Source organism: Stenella coeruleoalba, assembly GCF_951394435.1.
Source record: "Stenella coeruleoalba genome assembly, chromosome: 9".
In the NCBI taxonomy this organism is placed as follows: domain Eukaryota; kingdom Metazoa; phylum Chordata; class Mammalia; order Artiodactyla; family Delphinidae; genus Stenella; species Stenella coeruleoalba.
Window position 1 is genome coordinate 48,845,858 of NC_137155.1, and position 18,180 is coordinate 48,864,037.

At 34.0% G+C, this 18,180-nt stretch overlaps 1 protein-coding gene across 2 annotated transcripts in view; it reads right to left on the reverse strand.

The window, feature by feature from the left end:
* Positions 1-18,180, reverse strand: part of VPS50 (VPS50 subunit of EARP/GARPII complex) — a 142,189-nt gene that overhangs the window by 59,148 nt on the left and 64,861 nt on the right. For both annotated transcript variants that reach the window (XR_013829809.1, XM_079931759.1), the window contains exons 14-16: positions 17,102-17,193; positions 12,980-13,074; positions 12,546-12,644 (exon numbers count right to left, since the gene is read on the reverse strand). Coding sequence is in view for 1 of the 2 variants with exons in the window: in XM_079931759.1 (XP_079787885.1) it covers positions 12,546-12,644; positions 12,980-13,074; positions 17,102-17,193 (286 nt within the window). In the remaining variant the exon portion in view is untranslated. The remainder of the gene's footprint in view (positions 1-12,545; positions 12,645-12,979; positions 13,075-17,101; positions 17,194-18,180) is intronic.

Below are 18,180 nucleotides of genomic sequence, written 5' to 3' on the forward strand. Positions count from 1 at the left end.
CATCATCGGATGAATGGATAAAGAAGATGTGGCACATATATACAATGGAATATTACTCAGCCATAAAAAGAAACGAAATTGAGCCATTTGTAATGAGGTGGATAGACCTAGAGTCTGTCATACAGAGTGAAGTAGGTCAGAAAGAGAAAAACAAATACCATATGCTAACACATATATATGGAATTTAAGAAAAAAAAATGTCGTGAAGAACCTAGGGGTAAGAGAGGAATAAAGACACAGACCTACTAAAGAATGGACTTGAGGATATGGGGATGGGGAAGGGTGAGCTGTGACAAAGCAAGAGAGAGGCATGGACATATATACACTACCAAACGTAAGGTAGATAGCTAGTGGGAAACAGCCGCATAGCACAGGGAGATCGGCTCGGTGCTTTGTGACCGCCTGGAGGGGTGGGATAGGGAGGGTGGGAGGGAGGGAGATGCAAGAGGGAAGAGATATGGGAACATATGTATATGTATAACTGATTCACTTTGTTATAAAGCAGAAACTAACACACTACTGTAAAGCAATTATACCACAATAAAGATGTTAAAAAAAATAAAGTAAAAAAAAAAAAGATCATACACCATGATCAAGTGGGGTTTATTAGCCCAGGAATGCAAGGATTCTTCAATATATGCAAATCAACGTGATGCACCATATTAACAAACTGAAGGGTAAAAACCATATGATAATCTTGATAGATGCATAAAAAGCTTTCTACAAAATTCAACACCAATTTATGATAAAAACTCTCCAGAACGTAGGAATAGAGGGAACCTACGTCAACATAATAAAGGCCATACATGACAAACCCACAGCCAACATCATTCTCAATGGTGAAAAACTGAAACCATTTTCTCTAAGATCAGGAACAAGACATGGTTGCCCACTCTCACCACTATTATTCAACATAGTTTTGGGAGTTTTAGCCACAGCAATCAGAGACGGAAAAGAAATAAAAGAAATCCAAATCGGAAAAGAAAAGGAAAATTGTCACTGTTTCCCGATGACATGATACTATACATAGAGAATCCTAAAGATGCTACCAGAAAACTACTAGAGCTAGTCAATGAATTTGGTAAAGTAGCAGGATACAAAATTAATGCACAGAAATCTCTGGCATTCCTATACACTAATGATGAAAAATCTGAAAGAAAAATTAAGGAAACACTCCCATTTACCATTGCAACAAAAAGAATAAAATACCTAGGAGAAAACCTACCTAGGGAAACAAAAGACCTGTATGCAGAAAACTATTAGACACTGATGAAAGAAATTAAAGATGATACTAACAGATGCAGAGATATACCATGTTCTTGGATTGGAAGAATCAATATTGTGAAAATGACTATACTATCCAAAGCAGTCTACAGATACAATGCAATTCCTATCAAATTACCAATGGCATTTTTTACAGAACGAATAATCTTAAAATTTATATGGAGACAGAAAAGACCCCGAAGAGCCAAAGCAGTCTTCAGGGACAAAACGGAGCTGGAGGAATCAGACTCCCTGACTTCAGACTATACTACAAAGCTACAGTAATCAAGACAACATGGTACTGGCACAAAAGCAGAAACACAGATCAATGGAACAAGATAGAAAGCCCAGAGATAAACCAATGCACCTATGGTCAACTAATCTATGACAAAGGAGGCAAGGATATACAACGGAGGAAAGACAGTCTCCTCAATAAGTGGTGCTGGGAAAACTGGACAGCTACATGTAAAAGAATGAAATTAGAACACTCCCTAACACCATACACAAAAATAAACTCAAAATGGATTCGAGACCTAAATGTAAGACCGGACACTATAAAACTCTTAGAGGAAAACATAGGAAGAACACTGTTTGACATAAATCACAGCAAGATCTTTTTTGATCCACCTCCTAGAGTAATGGAAATAAAAACAAAAATAAACAAATGGGACCTAATGAAACTTCAAAGCTTTTGCACAGCAAAGGAAATCATAAACAAGATGAAAAGACAGCCCTCAGAATGGGAGAAAATACTTGCAAATGAAGCAACTGACAAAGGATTAACCTCCAAGATATACAAGCAGCTCATGCAGCTCAATATCAAAACAACAAACAACCCAATCCAAAAACGGGCAGAAGACCTAAATAGACATTTCTCCAAAGAAGACATACAGATGGCCAACAAACATATGAAAGGATGCTCAACATCACTAATCATTAGAGAAATGCAAATCAAAACTACAGTGAGGTATCACCTCTCACCAGTCAGAATGGCCATCATCAGAAAATCTACAAACAATAAATGCTGGAGAGGGTGTGGAGAAAAGGGAACCCTCTTGCACTGTTGGTGACAATGTAAATTGACACAGCCACTATGGAGGACAGTATGGAGGTTCCTTAAAAAACTACAAATAGAACTACCGTGCGACCCAGCAATCCCACTACTGGGCATATACCCTGAGAAAACCATAATTCAAAAAGAGTCAGGTTCCACAATGTTCACTGCAGCACTATTTACAACAGCCAGGACATGGAAGCAATATAAGTGTCCATCAGCAGATGAATGGGTAAAGAAGATGTGGCACATATATACAATGGAATATTACTCAGCCATAAAAAGAAACGAAATTGAGTTATTTGTAGTGAGGTGGATGGACCTAGAGTCTGTCATACAGAGTGAAGAAAGTCAGAAAGAGAAAAACAAATACCGTATGCTAACACATATATATGGAATCTAGAAAAAAAACGTTCTGATGAACCTAGGGGCAGGACAGGAATAAAGATGCAGACATATAGAATGGACTTGAGGACACGGGGAAGGGGAAGGGGAAGCTGGGATGAAGTGAGAGAGTAGCATTGACAAAACACACTAACAAATGTAAAATGGATAGCTACTGGGAAGCAGCTGTATACCACAGGGAGATCAGCTCTGTGCTTTGTGACCACCAAGAGGGGTGGGATAGAGAGGGTGGGAGGGAGATGCAAGAGGGAGGGGATATGGAGATATATGTATGCATTTAGCTGATTCACTTTGTTGTATAGCAGAAACTGACACACTATAGTAAAGCAATTATACTCCAATAAAGATGTTTAAAAAAAAAAAAGAAAACTGTGTTGGATCTCTCATCTGCGGAAAAGGTATACTTTTATTCTGATTATTTTTGCATTTGTTGTTGTTTGAAGTTTCAGTGGGATTGTGGTTCCTTTGACTAGTTGAGGGAAGAGAATTTTTTGGTTGAAGAGAGTGATGTTTTTAATAAGTTTTATTTTTTTAATTAAAAAATTTTTTTATAATTTTAAAGGTTAGTTTCCGTTTACAGTTACTACAAAATATTGGGTATATTCCTCATGTTGTACCATAAATCCTTATAGCTTAAACAAAACAAAACAAAAAACTTATACACGAACGTTCACAGCACCATCATTCATCACAGCTAAAAAGTGAAAACAACCCAAATGTCCATTAACTGAGGAATGGATAAACAAAATATGGTATATCTATACAATGGAATATTATTCACCAATAAAAAAGAAGGAAGTTCTGTTACATGCTCCAAAATGGATGAACCTTAAAAATATTATGCTAAGTGAAAGCCAAACACTAAAGGCCATAATGTATGATTCCATTTATATGAAATGTTCGTATACAGGCAAATATCACAGGCAAATACATAGAGACAAAAACTAAATAAGTGATTGTCAGGTGCTGCAGGAGAAGAGTGACAAAAAACTGGTACAGGGTTTCTTTATGGAGTGATAAAAATATTCTGAAATTAGATAGTGGTGAAAGTTGTTGCTGAATTATATACTTTAAAGGAGTGAATTTTGGGCATTTTTGGTATGTGACTTACATCTCAATAAAGCTATTATTACAATTATTGAGGTAGGCATGACTCTAAAATGCACTCTAAAATCCCTCAAGATTGTCTGCCCTAATTCCCAGGACTAAATGTGTTGAAGAACACCCCCATGATTACATTACCAAATATGGAAAAAAGATTCTGCCGATATAATTAAGATTACAATTAGCTGCCTTGAGTTAATCAAATCAGAAATTATCCAGGTGGAACAAATCTAACTGAATAAGCCCTTTTACGCAGAGTTTTTTCTCCTCCTGATAGCAGAAGGGGGAAGTCAGAGAGAATTGCTGGCTTTGAAAATGGAAGGGGTCAGGGGCAAGGACTGGAGAGCAGCTTCTAGAAGCTGAGAACACTTCTTAGCTGACAGGTAGCAAGAAAACAGAAACCTCAGTCCTAAAACCATAAGGAACTGAATTCTGCCAATGTCCTGAATGTGCTTAGATGCAGATTCTTCCTCAAAGTCTTCACATAAAAGCCCAACCAACACCTTGATTTTGGCCCTCTGAAAACCTAAGCTGAGAACCTAGACAAGCTGATCCAGACTTCCACAGAACTGTGAGATAATAAATGGGTGTTGTTTTAAGCTGCTAAACTCATTGTAATCTATTACAGAATAATATAAAACTAGTATGGTGATAAAAGATACCAACTCACAGACTGAAGCTTAGTTATTCCTACCCATAAAAAGTATAGAAAATAGGGGCTTCCCTGTGATTGAGGGTCCGCCTGCCAATGCAGGGGACACGGGTTCGTGCCCCAGTCCGGGAAGATCCCACATGCTGCAGAGCGGCTGGGCTAGTAAGCCGTGGCTGCTGAGCCTGCGCGTCTGGAGCCTGTGCTCCGCAGCGGGAGAGGCCACATCAGTGAGAGGCCCACGTACCGCAAAAAAAAAAAAGTATAGAAAATAATACAGAAAGTGAAAGTATATATGACAAAAACATTAAAAGGTAAGAGATGGTAAGTGAGTTACAAAGTTGGTTCTCCCATTATTATGGAAGTATATTAATTTAAGGTCAACTGGAACAGAACAGGAATGCATATTGGAATGTTGATGGTAACCACTATGAGAATATACATTTTAAACCTGAGGAAAAAAATATGAAAATTGAAAACATAGATGATCAAGCCAAAAGAAGGCAGAAAGAGAAAAAAATAAATGAAAAAAGTTATCTACACTTTCAGAAACCAAACAGCAATGTGATGGGTTTAAACCCAACTATGCCAATAAATACATTAAATGAAAACGAAAAAAACAGTTCAATCAAAACACAAAAATCGTCAGATTGGATTTTAAAATAAGAAAACAAAAAAAGACTACATGCTGTTTATAAGAGGCATACTTTACATATAAGATTGATATTAAAATTAGGTCGGAAGCAAAACTAGATTGAAAGTAAAAATTACAGACAAGATTTCTTAAAATCAGGAACTAGGGTGGAATTTTCATCAAAATTTTTTTCTTCATCTGTTAAAATGATCAATGTGGTGTTTTTCCTGTAGCTGTTAGTAAATTAAATTTATTAATTTTTAAAATTAGCCAACCTTGTTTTCCTGCAATAAACCCTGTCTTTTCACGATGTATTGTCGTTTTTAGATATCACTGGATATAATCTGCCAATCTTTTGTTCAGGATTTTTACACTTATGTTCTTATGAGGTACCAGCCTGTAATTTTTTTTTATAATGTACTTGTGATGTTTTGGTATCAGTGCTACGATGGCCTCATAAAGTAAGTTACAAAGCATTCCGTCCTTTTCTGTTCTCTGAAAGAGTTTATCTTGATATTACTTCTGCCTTAAATGTTTAGCTGAATTGACCAGTGACAGCAGCAGGCCTGGAGATTTCTTTATGGAAATGCTTTGTAGCAAAGATTCAATTTCTTTCAAGATACAGGATTATTCATATTTTCTATATTTTATTTTATCAGCTTATTAAGTATGTACAAGGAATTCGTTCTTTTCAATCTAAATTGTCAACTTTATCAGCATAAAGTTTATATCATTTTGTTTTATTTTTAATGTCTTAAGATGTGTAGATACCTTCTTTTTAACTGCTGATATAATTTGTGTTTCTTTTTCTTGCTCAGTCTTGCTAAGTAGCATTGTAGATTTCTACTATACATTTACTTTCTCTTTCATTGATTTCTGCTCTTGTAATTATCTTCCCTCTATTTTAGGTTTAATTTGCTGTCATTTTTTTTTAACTTCTTGAAATGGAAATTTAGTGCACTGATTTTCAAACATTCTTCTTTACCAAAAAATGCATTTAAAGCTAAAAATTCCCCCTTCTGCTTTAGCTATATCCCACAATTTTTATATCATACTTTTATTATCATTCATTTTTAAATAATTTCTAATTCCCAATATGATTTCTTCTTTAACACTGAAAATAGGTTAATTTCAAAAACCTGGCAGGTTTTCTCGTTATCTCTCTTATTTATTTGTAGTTTAATTCCACTGTGGTCAGAGAATATGCTCTCTATGATTTCAATCTTTTGACTTTTTGTTTTTTAAGGACTTGCTTTAGAGCCCAGCAGTTGATTGATTTTGATAAACCTTCCTTCTGCTCTTAAAAAAAATATGAAGTCTTCAGCTGTCAAGTGTTGTAATATATATACACATGTATAAACATACATATACCAATATATCTATATCAATTAGGCAAATTTTACTAATATGTTGGTCAAACATATATCCTTACTGATTTTTTTGTCTGCTTGTATTACCAATTACTGAAAGTGGCACATAAAATTTCCCAACTATGATTATCAATTTGTCTATTTCTCCTTTTAGTCTGAATATTTTTGCTTTATATATTTTAAATTTATTTTAGTAGGAATATACAAATTTAGGATTATTATATCTTCCTAACAATCTATCATCATTATGAAGTATCCCCTTTACTTTTACCAATATTTCTTGCCTTAAAGTTGGCTGTCTCTTAGGAATTTCTTTAATCTGATATAGAGTATCTACAAAAGCCTACCACAAATATCATACAAATATCATAAAGTACTGAATGAAAGGAGATCCCTTGTTGGCACTTCTATTCAACACTGTACCAGAAGTCCTAACCAATACAAAGATTAGAAAGACATATATAAAACCGTCATTATTCACAAATGACATATTGTATAAACAATTCAAAAGAATTTCCAAACTATTAGATTTAATAAAATGCTAATTTAACCACCAGATCATAGGAATCCAAGGTCAATATACTAACTAAATCAACGTGTGTGTGTGTGTGTGTGTGTGTATGTGTGTGTAAGAAACAACAGGAAATTTAAAATAAAAAGCAATACAATTCAGAACAACATTTATAAAACTACAATATTTACATAATGTTCAAAACGGGCATGACTAGTCATTGGTGACAGAAGAATAGCAGTTACCTCTGAGGAGGCTACTGACCAAGAAAAGGTACAAGGGATACACCTTGTACCTTGTTCTAGGATATTGGAAAAGTTCCAGATCTTAATCCGGGCAGTTTATGTGGTGTACATGTATGTAAAAAATTCAGAGTTGTACAATAAGATATGCATACATTTATGTGAATTATGATTTAATAAAGTTTTTCAAAAGAAAAAACTGTAATAATCTACTCACTACCCTCCCAAATTGTCCGCAATAAAGGTAAGGCCACAAATGGCCCAAGGAAACATTAATCCACTTGTGAAGGGTCACAAGGTCACAAGTAGTAGACAGCAGAGACAGGGGCCCCGATTTCCAAACCTTGTTCTTTTCACTGCAACATGGTTGGAAACAATAGTCAAGGGCAAAAATTTACTTTTTTTTTTTTTTTTTTTTTTTTTTTTTTTTTACTGTAAATGATGTTGGTTCATATTATCCAAATTGATTCAACAGAGCCAAAGAAAACTTCCTTTGCATCTCTTTCCCCAAGAACATTTTACACAAATTGAAAGATTTGCATTTTATTTCCTTTCTTCTATTTTACTCTAAATCACAAAAAAGATGGCAGTTATGATGAAAAAGCAATGAATGAGTATGTAAAGTACAAACTGTAATCAGATGTTGAATAACAGACTGACTATAATCATAGTTATATGAAAAGCAGTCCCAATTATTACTTTAAGCACTCTGGGTGCTACCTGCATCTTTAGAAACAACACACAAGCAGGACACAAAAAACCTTCTCTGGTATACAAAAATTATGTACAATCAAAATAAAATTAAAGAGATTTTAAAGTGCAAATATAGTGAAGGAGATAATAACCGATCTACAACGTGTCTCAAATATATTGACCTACAAGTTAAAGGAAAAATGTCAGTGAATTAGAACTGTGTGAAACACAGATCTTTTACTTAACCTAATAAAAGACTTGAAGCAATAAAATGTAGGTTCCAAAAACGAATGATAAAAGCACAAGGTTTAAAGAAGGTAGAGTATCTAATATAAGCCTTTGTACACTTTAAACAGAAGGAATTTGATGCTCAGAGAAGTAAAAATTTGGTTAAAATCACACAGGTCATGAAGCCAGTGAGTAACACATTAGAGGTAGGAACCCAAGGCCACTGATAACACCACACTGCCCCAGACGCTTTACCAGCAGGAAGAAAATTGGAAATCAGTAACAACTGTATTTACTAAGAGGAGTTTAATAGTTGCCTACCCATTATTATTGTGCATTTATGTGTATGTACATATATAGAGAAGAGGGAGTAGTGTAACGTAACAGATACATATTGTGAAGACATTGTTCCTTTTGTTCTCATTTTAAGTCCAAAATTTAAGCCCTCTTCTATAGTTTAGAGATGGAAAATAGCTGTACTTTTACATAAATTTTCAGTAAAACACTTCACATATTAAAAATAAATTTAACTTATTGGCACCATTATCACCAAGTCCAAAAACATTATTTTCTGAAAACATTTCTCCTTATTTTCCCAAGGAATATATCAAAGAGAGCTGCAACAATACCTCCTATCCCACACACATGCTCTTCTATGACATGACCTTACCACTCCCCAATCAAAAGAAAAAGTCTAATTTCCCTCCTCTTGAGTCTGGACCAGCCTTACGACAAGCCTGTATTCAAAGGAATGTGGTGGTCATGACTCCTGAGCCTATATCAGAAAAGGTCATGCAGCCTCTGTGTGGTTCTCTTGGAACTCTAGTCCTATGGGAAGCCAGCTGCCACGTAAGAAGTCCAACCACCCTGAGATCATCATATTGGAGCGGCCACATGAAGACATGTTGACTAACCAACCCAGCTGTACACCCTTCCAGCCATCTCCACTAAGGTGAAGCCGTCTTGAACCTGCTACGCAAGCTTTCCACCAGCTGAGTACTGCTTAGTCACCTCAGTCAGTGCTATGAGAAGAAGAATCAGTTGATCCCTGCGTGAATTATTCCTGACTCACAGAATACATGTAATAATGAGAAGATGATGGTTGCTTTAAGCCTGTAAGTTTCAGGACAGTTTGTTACAAAGCAATACTAGGAAAACATATCCGTGGACACTTGTAAATTGAAGCTATTATAGGTTAGGTTTTTCTTTAAAAAAAAAAAAAAAAAAACCTCTTTATGAGATCTCCCATAAAACAACTAAAATTATTGGTAACTTATTTACTACTCTCTCTGAAACCTTAACCAAAACAACTTATTTGGCAGAGGATATATGGGTGGGGGATTAGGGGTAGGGGTGCAACACATGCCGGCAGGTCAGTTCTAGATCAGTATTCAAAAACAGAAGAGATGATTAAATCATTTGATCCAGACAGAAAACAAAGATAAGTATATGGATAATAAAACTGACCCTAGAAACACACATTTTAAAGACACTTAAGGAATAAACCAAACCTTAATAAACTTAAACCTTAAAAGGCAAGGAGAGACCTTTCTCCCTAAAAGGATAGGTGACCTTTCCCCTCTTCTGACATCAGTCAGTGCACCTTTAGGATCATTGAAAACATTTATAAGCTCTAAATACTAAAGTAATTAAAAATAAAAGGTGCTTGTTAAATAGAATGTTTTGGCAATAGCACACTGCTACATAATTTCTACGTCATTACTGTTCAAATTAGATTATTTGTGCTTTGGGGAATTCTGCAACATCTGGCAGAAGAATGACAGCATCGGGTATATACAAACTTAGAACCTGAACATAAAGAAACCTGGGAGAATAAAATATATCTTTGAAAGATGAGAATTTACACTGACAGATGACAGAGACTGTGCTCCCTCACACTCTCATCCAGCTTTGCCCTAGAAAAAGATAATGGCACGCAAGCTTTAATACAACTTCCACAAGCAACGTAGGTACATTTTATAAACAGATGTTCTGCCAAAGAGGAAAATGCTTCTATTTTCACCTTTTTATTATGCTTACATCTTCAAACCAACAACCTAAATGGACTGTAAAATAAGAGTAATTCGGTTCAAGAATTTCTTTATTCTCAAGAGCTCTACTTGGCAGTAGAGAACCATGAAACAAATTGTAAGCATATTTAAACACTTTAACAAAATTGAAACAGATGATCTATATTTCACCATGTTTCATGGTATTTTTCGGTATTTATGTAATATGATTTGGTGAAGGAGATATTAAATCGGAATTTAGTAGATTTAGAGTCATCACTGGCTAATGTAATGACTTTCGTCAACTCAATATATATACATTGGCATCATTTCTAAACTGCCTGTCAAGTTTATCTTGCTTTATAAAGAAACAGATGTACTTCAGAACACACTGATGGTTGGCACCAACTTTACCAAGTGATTTCATTATAATTTCCCAAATGGCAGCTGTTGGAGAGAGAATGACTACAGGCAGTATATGAGCAAGACTGGTTTAAACATTGGGAAAAGAGAAGAATACTACAAAGAAAGATTACATCTTTACTTTTTTTTAACCTATTCCAATTTTTATAATACACAATGCTGCAAGAAAAAAGGGAAAGATCTGCAGGTAATACTTCGGGAGATCTTTTAGTCCAGCCACCTCATTTTACGATTGATAGATAGAACCATATCTCAGAGGGGTTAAATGATTTGTCCAATGACAGAGAGATGGCAGGTGGCAAAAATGTAGTCAGATCCCGAGTTTACCATTTCCCAGTCCTGCTCTCCTTCTAAGAATACAATACAGCCTCCTCAACGGGAAACAAGTTTCACAAATGTTTCTAACAAGAAAAGTCCATTAAAATATTGAGTGTTTTGGAAACAATAATTCATTTCTATATTTTCTAATTTCATCAAGGTGAACTTTTGTAAGGAATATCCATCATAGTCAGAGTCTAGAAATGCCCTTGCCTGGTGGCCACAGATGACAGACACCTTTTGACAGTAAGTAAAATAGAATGCAGAATGCAAACCATTAAATGAATCCATGTTTTTGCATTACACACATCTTGCAGTCACAATGAACATCAAAAGACACCCCAGTTGTCTTGTTGGATATAAAGCAATCTTTGAGAAATGGACATCTAGCAATGCCTGCATTCTGATAGGGTAAGTGAAGCTTCTGGTTCCTTCATAGTTCTTTATCCTTTCCCATCTGTGAGTATAAGGCCCCTCTCATTTTGGACAGCAATGTGTACAGGCCAAGCCTTCTGTTTTAACAGGGCTTAAGTTTTAAAAGAAAAGGAAGTTATATATTAAGGTAGTGTTAGGGTTTCATGTTGTTCCCTTACCACTGTTTTCCCGAGGTATAATCAATTAAAAAAATTTTTTTAATTTTTCAACATTCTCTTCATTCAATTGTGAAACTCAAGGGCTCTGCTTTGGTACAGGATCAACTTAAATATACTTTCAAAACAAATATTTAATAGTTTACAATTAAGACAGAAAATGTGTACTTAAATATATTTAATAATAAATTAGTCAATGGTTTCACGTCCAGTAACCTCTCTTCTGACATAGCACATATCCCTGTGACCAGGGGTTGATTCCCAACAAGGAAAGAAAGGAGAATTTCAAATCCCAACTCTCCCCAGCACCAAATAACAACAAAATCAAAACTTAATTTTAAAAATTAAAAATGCAGTATAAAAAGTGAGCTGTAACTCAATTCAAATGATAAAATGTATATAACGTGTACAGCATAGGGTCCAGCTTATATGAAGAAAGGTCTAATAAATATTCTCTCAATTTAACGCTGCTTTAAGCATACAAACACATTGCTGTATAAACATTCTTTCCCACCTTCTTCCACTCCCAAAACCATTCCTAGGCACCCTTTTTAAAGTTAGTAGTGATTGTTTTGCAAAGCAATAGTACAAAATCTTGGCTTTGTAGCTACATTCTGAATATCATGCCCTGTTCTCTGAAAGCCTTTTTACTCCTAAAAGGCACACAGTTTCAAGCATCCCCCACTCACTGAGTGCTGCCGCTACTGATTTAACTTCCTTACTAGCTCACAGCATATATGCAGGTAGAGAATAGTGGCCAAATTCTTCTGGGGATCCTTAATGTAATAATCATCTTCCACCCATACAGAAATCAGTTCAATATTTTAAGCCCCTCAAGACAAAACACATATTGAAATTTACAAAAAATAATCAGAATACTTTGATATTTTTGGTAAAAAAAAATCCTTAACCATCCTAAAAAAAGCTACAAAGATAGTCTTTCAAATTCAAAAGTAATTATTTTAAACCAATTAAAACTATAAGGTTAAGCATTAGACAAAGGTATTCTCACTACCTAAATAAGTCTATTCATATTTTATTAGAGTTCTTACCTATGGTAGTTCTTAAAATAATTGACACTTTGTTTTCTAATAGACTCTTGCAAAACTTCAGACTTGCTACCACAGAATTCTTCTCCAACTTGCATCAACCTAGTTGGACAGAAAGATTTACGTAAATTTCAGCAACATGTTTATTATAGGGAAAAAAGAGAAGTACAGGTTATCTTTATTCAAAGATAACAAATCATAAAAATTTGGATGTTTGAAGAAATTCTAAAGATCACATTCATTACAGTTTACAAACATCCAAAGGGCAAAAATATTTAAACACACTCACACATAAGCCTAGCAGAAATTAGACTATGAATGTTCAATTATCTTTACTTCCATTAAGTTATATATTACAACTCAGTGATTCATGATTTCATTGATTATCATGGTTCAATGAATCAAACTAAAGAATAAGACAAGATCTCAAACACTACCTGCTGATTATATCCAAAACAAAGATGAAGTCATCATATTTGAATATTGACAAATCAGTTCCAAGCAAGTAGGTTTTTACTTTTAGCTGAACATCCTATTAAAAAAAAATAAATAAATATTTCAAGTAAATCCAAAATATAGAAAATAAGTTCTCAGAGACATTTTTTGTATAGTTACACATTAAAATGAGACAGGAATAGATTCTTAACTTGATAAAAAAAATATCTAGTTAGGCTAATAGTCAACATATTTAGGGTGATATCATAGAGACAGTTCCATGAACATCAGATATAAAAGTAGTACAGACTTGGGGCTTCCCTGGTGGTGCAGGGGTTAAGAATCCGCCTGCCAATGCAGGGGACACGGGTTCGAGCCCTGGTCCAGGAAGATCCCACATTCCACGGAACAACTAAGCCCGTGCACCACAACTACTGAGCCCACGTGCCACAACTACTGAGCCTGTGTGTCACAACTACTGAAGCCCGCACGCCTAGAGCCCGTGCTCCGCTACAAGAGAAGCCACCGCAGTGAGAAGTCCACACACCACAACGAAGAGTAGCCCCCGTTCACCACAACTAGAGAAAGCCCGCGCAGCAACAAAGACTCAATGCAACTAAAAATAAATAAATTAACTAATTAAAAAAAAATAGTACGGAACACAATCATCACTACTAATACACACACACATGCAAGATAAGAATTATGTCCTCATACTAGATATACTGATAAAAATCATCATTATTTGGGCATGGTTCAGTAAGCTAGAAACCCCAAAATAATCAATTCAAAAATAATTAGAATTAATAAGATATTGTGTGAAGTGTTTAAGTACAGTATATAAAAATTAATAGTTTTCACGTATACCTGGCTGAAGCACCTAAAAATGGAGAGATTTCTTGTAAAACAAATATTGAAAATACAATATACTTAGGAATAACTTTAATAAGAGCTATCAGACCTATAACAAAAAACTAACAGTTCTAATGGGATACAAAAGAAATTTCCATAAATTGAGAGTCAAGGGACTGAATACCTGACTAAATACTGTAAATATGTCAATTTATCCAAGTTAATGTAGGGATACAGTGAAATTCTAACCAAAATCACACACACACACAAAAACTTTTCTTCTCAATAATTATTCTAAAATTCACTAGAAATAATAAATAGACAATAACCTCTTTTTTAAAAACAGCACTTTGAAAGGATGAAGTTATCAGGGATGATGGAGGACTTGTACCACCTATATTAAATATATTAAAAACTACCCCCAAAATGCTAGCAATATAGAGAAAAGTCAATGGAATAGGAAAAATAAATCAGAAACAGTGCTAATATACACATAAAAGCTTAATAAACAGCAGTAAAAACTACTGTTTTCTGATTATTTACTTTTGTCAAGCATTATACTAAGAACTTTATATATTATCTTTATTTTTAAAACTAAAACATGATAGAAAAACATTTAAAATAAAGTCAAGGATTTATCAGGAAAATATGAACAAAATAAATACAGCAATGGTAATAATAAAGGAAACTAGAATTCACTGCAAAATGCCTAAGGAGAAAAGAGCTATTTTTTTAAATTAATAAAGAGAATTATGTACAATGAGGGTAAGTAAAGTGGTTATTAGCATTGCATCATCAATCAACATGGCATCCGAGTATAAAAACAAAAGCTGTTAGAAATAAAAGAAAAACCTGACAAAAACTACAATCATTCTGGAAGATTAAAACTCCTCCCGCAGAACAGCACAGACCAAGAAAACCACAACCAAATAAGAATATAGATGAGAATAATACATATAAATAATAAACTGCTTTAAATTTACATAGAGAACCTAATTCCCAATACAAAGAAGAAATACATGGTTATTTTTCAAATGCCCCAAGAAGAACTTTAAAAGTGGGTGGTTTATTAGGCTGTAAAGAAAATCTCAAAATCACAGAAAGAAGAAATACTCCAACCCTAATTTTCTATAGTAAAAGAAAGAAATAATAAGCATTTTAAAACTGTCACTTCTCACGTATCAAATATTTAAAGACTAAAAAGAAAATTTTGAAAGACCAAGACTTTCATATGGTTGGATATGTAAGCTCCATGAGGTCAAGGACCATGCTTTCACCACAGTGTTCTTAAACTCACAAACAGTGCGATACACATATTATGACTGATACAACCTTTTTCCCTTAAAGGTTCTGACTGAGTCAAAATGCATGGAAAATTTGCAACAATATTCTCAAAACTGAAAAGTTTTTATAATAATTATCAAGGTGATTATGATTCTGAGTTTAGTTTTATGTCAGAAATATTAACTATCTTCTTATGCTTCTCAATCATCTATCATCTCTATAATAAATTTATGATGTTAATAAACTGTCACATGCTCACTTGTGCTTTGGAATTTAGCATTTCAGATATTAGAAATATATTATGGTATGTATAGTATATATTATATAACATCCCCAGTGGGGTCTAGGGCAGTATCCCAAAATAAAACACATTTATATCCCTTCAACATATGAATGTTCACCTTAATGGGATAAATAAATACTACAAAAAGCCAAAGGACAATTCTGTTCAGACTGTGCTATCAAATGAATTCAATTCCTGCCAGGTTTTGTCTGTCAGATGTGTTCTCAAAAAACATTTATTTTTCAGAGCTTTTGCCTTTTTCAATTGCATTGAGCTTTGTAATTTCAATTTAACAAATACTAATGAGTTCCTAACGTACACAAAGTCCTGTGTAGAACTGGATGAGAATTGGGGTTGGAGGTGCAAAAGGGACTTGAAGTGGGTGGAGATGAAGATATTCTAAAACTTGAAACCTACAACATAATGATCTATATTCAAAAGCATGATGACTTTCATTAAACTGGCCAAACACTTAAATGATAATAGCTTTACTAAATCTTACATTTAACAGATATTCCTATAACAAGAATGACATCAGGTTGCCAGATTGAATAGAAACTAGCTATATAAAATACCAGGCCAATAATCCAAAGTACTTTGAATTACCAGAAATTCTATCATAGATTCTACAATTTCAACAAAGTATAATTAGAGCCTGTTAGAAGACTAAATCAGAAACAACTCATATCTGACACTAGAGAATGAGATTTTCCTTTCTGTTATATGTAACATTCAGAAAAAAGTCAGCCCCAACCCATAATTAATGGGAAACTAAAAATTTGTTTCATATGGTCATATCAGAAAACACAAAAGGCAAAGCTCTTACCACTATCACATATTGAAATATTAAAGTATAAATTCTAATAGCATATCTGCAATAGAAAGTTATCAAAAGTTAGAAGAGCACTAAATTATAACTGCTAAGTGATTCTTGAGGAAATTTATGTTTTCAGTATATATTTTCCTAAACATTTTTTTTCAAAAGAAATCCTATAAAAGATTTTCAAACTAAACATCAGCTTCATTAGAAAAATAAAAAATACATTTTAAAAGACCATAATATGGTCAAAGTGTCTATTGTCTTCTAAATTTTGAAGCAGTCCAAAAAGAACAAAGTTATCATCAAAGAAATTACACTTACCTAGGAAGTGAAAATTTTTAACAAATTAACAAATTTAGTTATCTGATAACAACTAAGCTACTAAACTGCAAAAGAAAAGCCAAGGAATACACATTCAGTCAATAAATACATAAGATTCACTCAAGGCACAAAAATCACTGACTTAGAATTCTTCATTCTGTTCTAGACTCCAACCCAACTATGTCATCTATTATATAGTTACCCTTTTCCTAAAATTAATAGAAAAGGAAAAAAAAAACACACAAAATAAACAGTATCTCAATAAGAAAACAACTTCTTTAGGAAAGCACAAATCTGTTAGGTCACTAAAAGCAAAATGTAGTCAAGGAATATTTCCAATGGATATTTTCAAATTAAAACTTTTTCTACTGCCACTTATAGTCAAATATAATTGACAACTAAATTACAGAACTCAAATGGTAGACTTATTCCAAAGAAAAACTAACACATGATTAGATCTGCAGGGAAAACAAATACAGAAAACTTAAATACTGAATTTCTAAAACAACTTTGACATGAAGGTTTCTATTGCTTTTGTAAAAAAATAGTTTAAAAAAACCAAACCTGCCATATTCGTGTAAGTCCATGTTCTAATTTCTTTTTTATGTAGCCACGATCAAAATTTGTTTCTTCAGTACCCATCATATTACTCCCTTCTGAAAATAAAAGATGGTATACGTTTTAAAATTTGCTTCACATTTTTGTTTTCAAAAAAAAATTTTGGATTCTCATATATTGTAAGCATGTGTAAAATACAGACAATATTCTCAATATTTATACAACCAAAACAATGTCAAAAAGTAGAAATTAGGATTAAACTCATTTGATAAGATAGACAAATTCAGACTCTGAAATGTTAAGTACTTTACACCTAAGACCACTCAGCTTATACATGATAATAGCTGGGATTCCAACTTGGGTAGTGTGATCCCAGAAACCAGATTCTTAATGACCCATATACTGCCTACTGCCAGGGCATTACAGGACCAACTAACCCAATTTTCAATTAATATGCATGTTAACAAGAGTACAGAGTGCAAAACTGCTCATGCAGTAAGGCAATGATGCATACATTTTATATTTTTCATGATCCAGAATACTTTTATCCATTCCAGGTAAATAATCTAACAATGTCCAGTTCAACAGGTAAGATCAATGAGCTGCCTCAAAATAATTCTCCCCCTAAAAGCAACTGAAAATACACATACACATTATATTTTTAAAATTATGCCTTTGTGCAAGTAAACTGTGCAGAACAACTGAGGATATGCTCTCATCTTAGGCTAGCAGGGTATCCACTGGTAAGCAGCAAAAGGCCCTTTCATAGGCCAGGCCCCAGATACATGCCTAATGTACTTGTGACTACTCCTACAGCTTAAGCCGTATCATCTGTATGGTCTGGCTATGAGGAACCCAGCAGCTCAGAGCAGTGCACCTGAGCTACAGCTTTAGTTTATTTAGAATGGTGAAGTGTTAGGACACCAGTAGTATCACTAGAGAACAACAACGGATGAACTCTAGAGGCCCTTTCAGCTGTATGAAGTTCTGTGAAGAATAACTTAAATTACTGATTCCTACAATTTTAGTCCTTAATGTGAATAAGAAAGGAAGAATTTCTGGTGAACAAATAACTTTTTACAGTA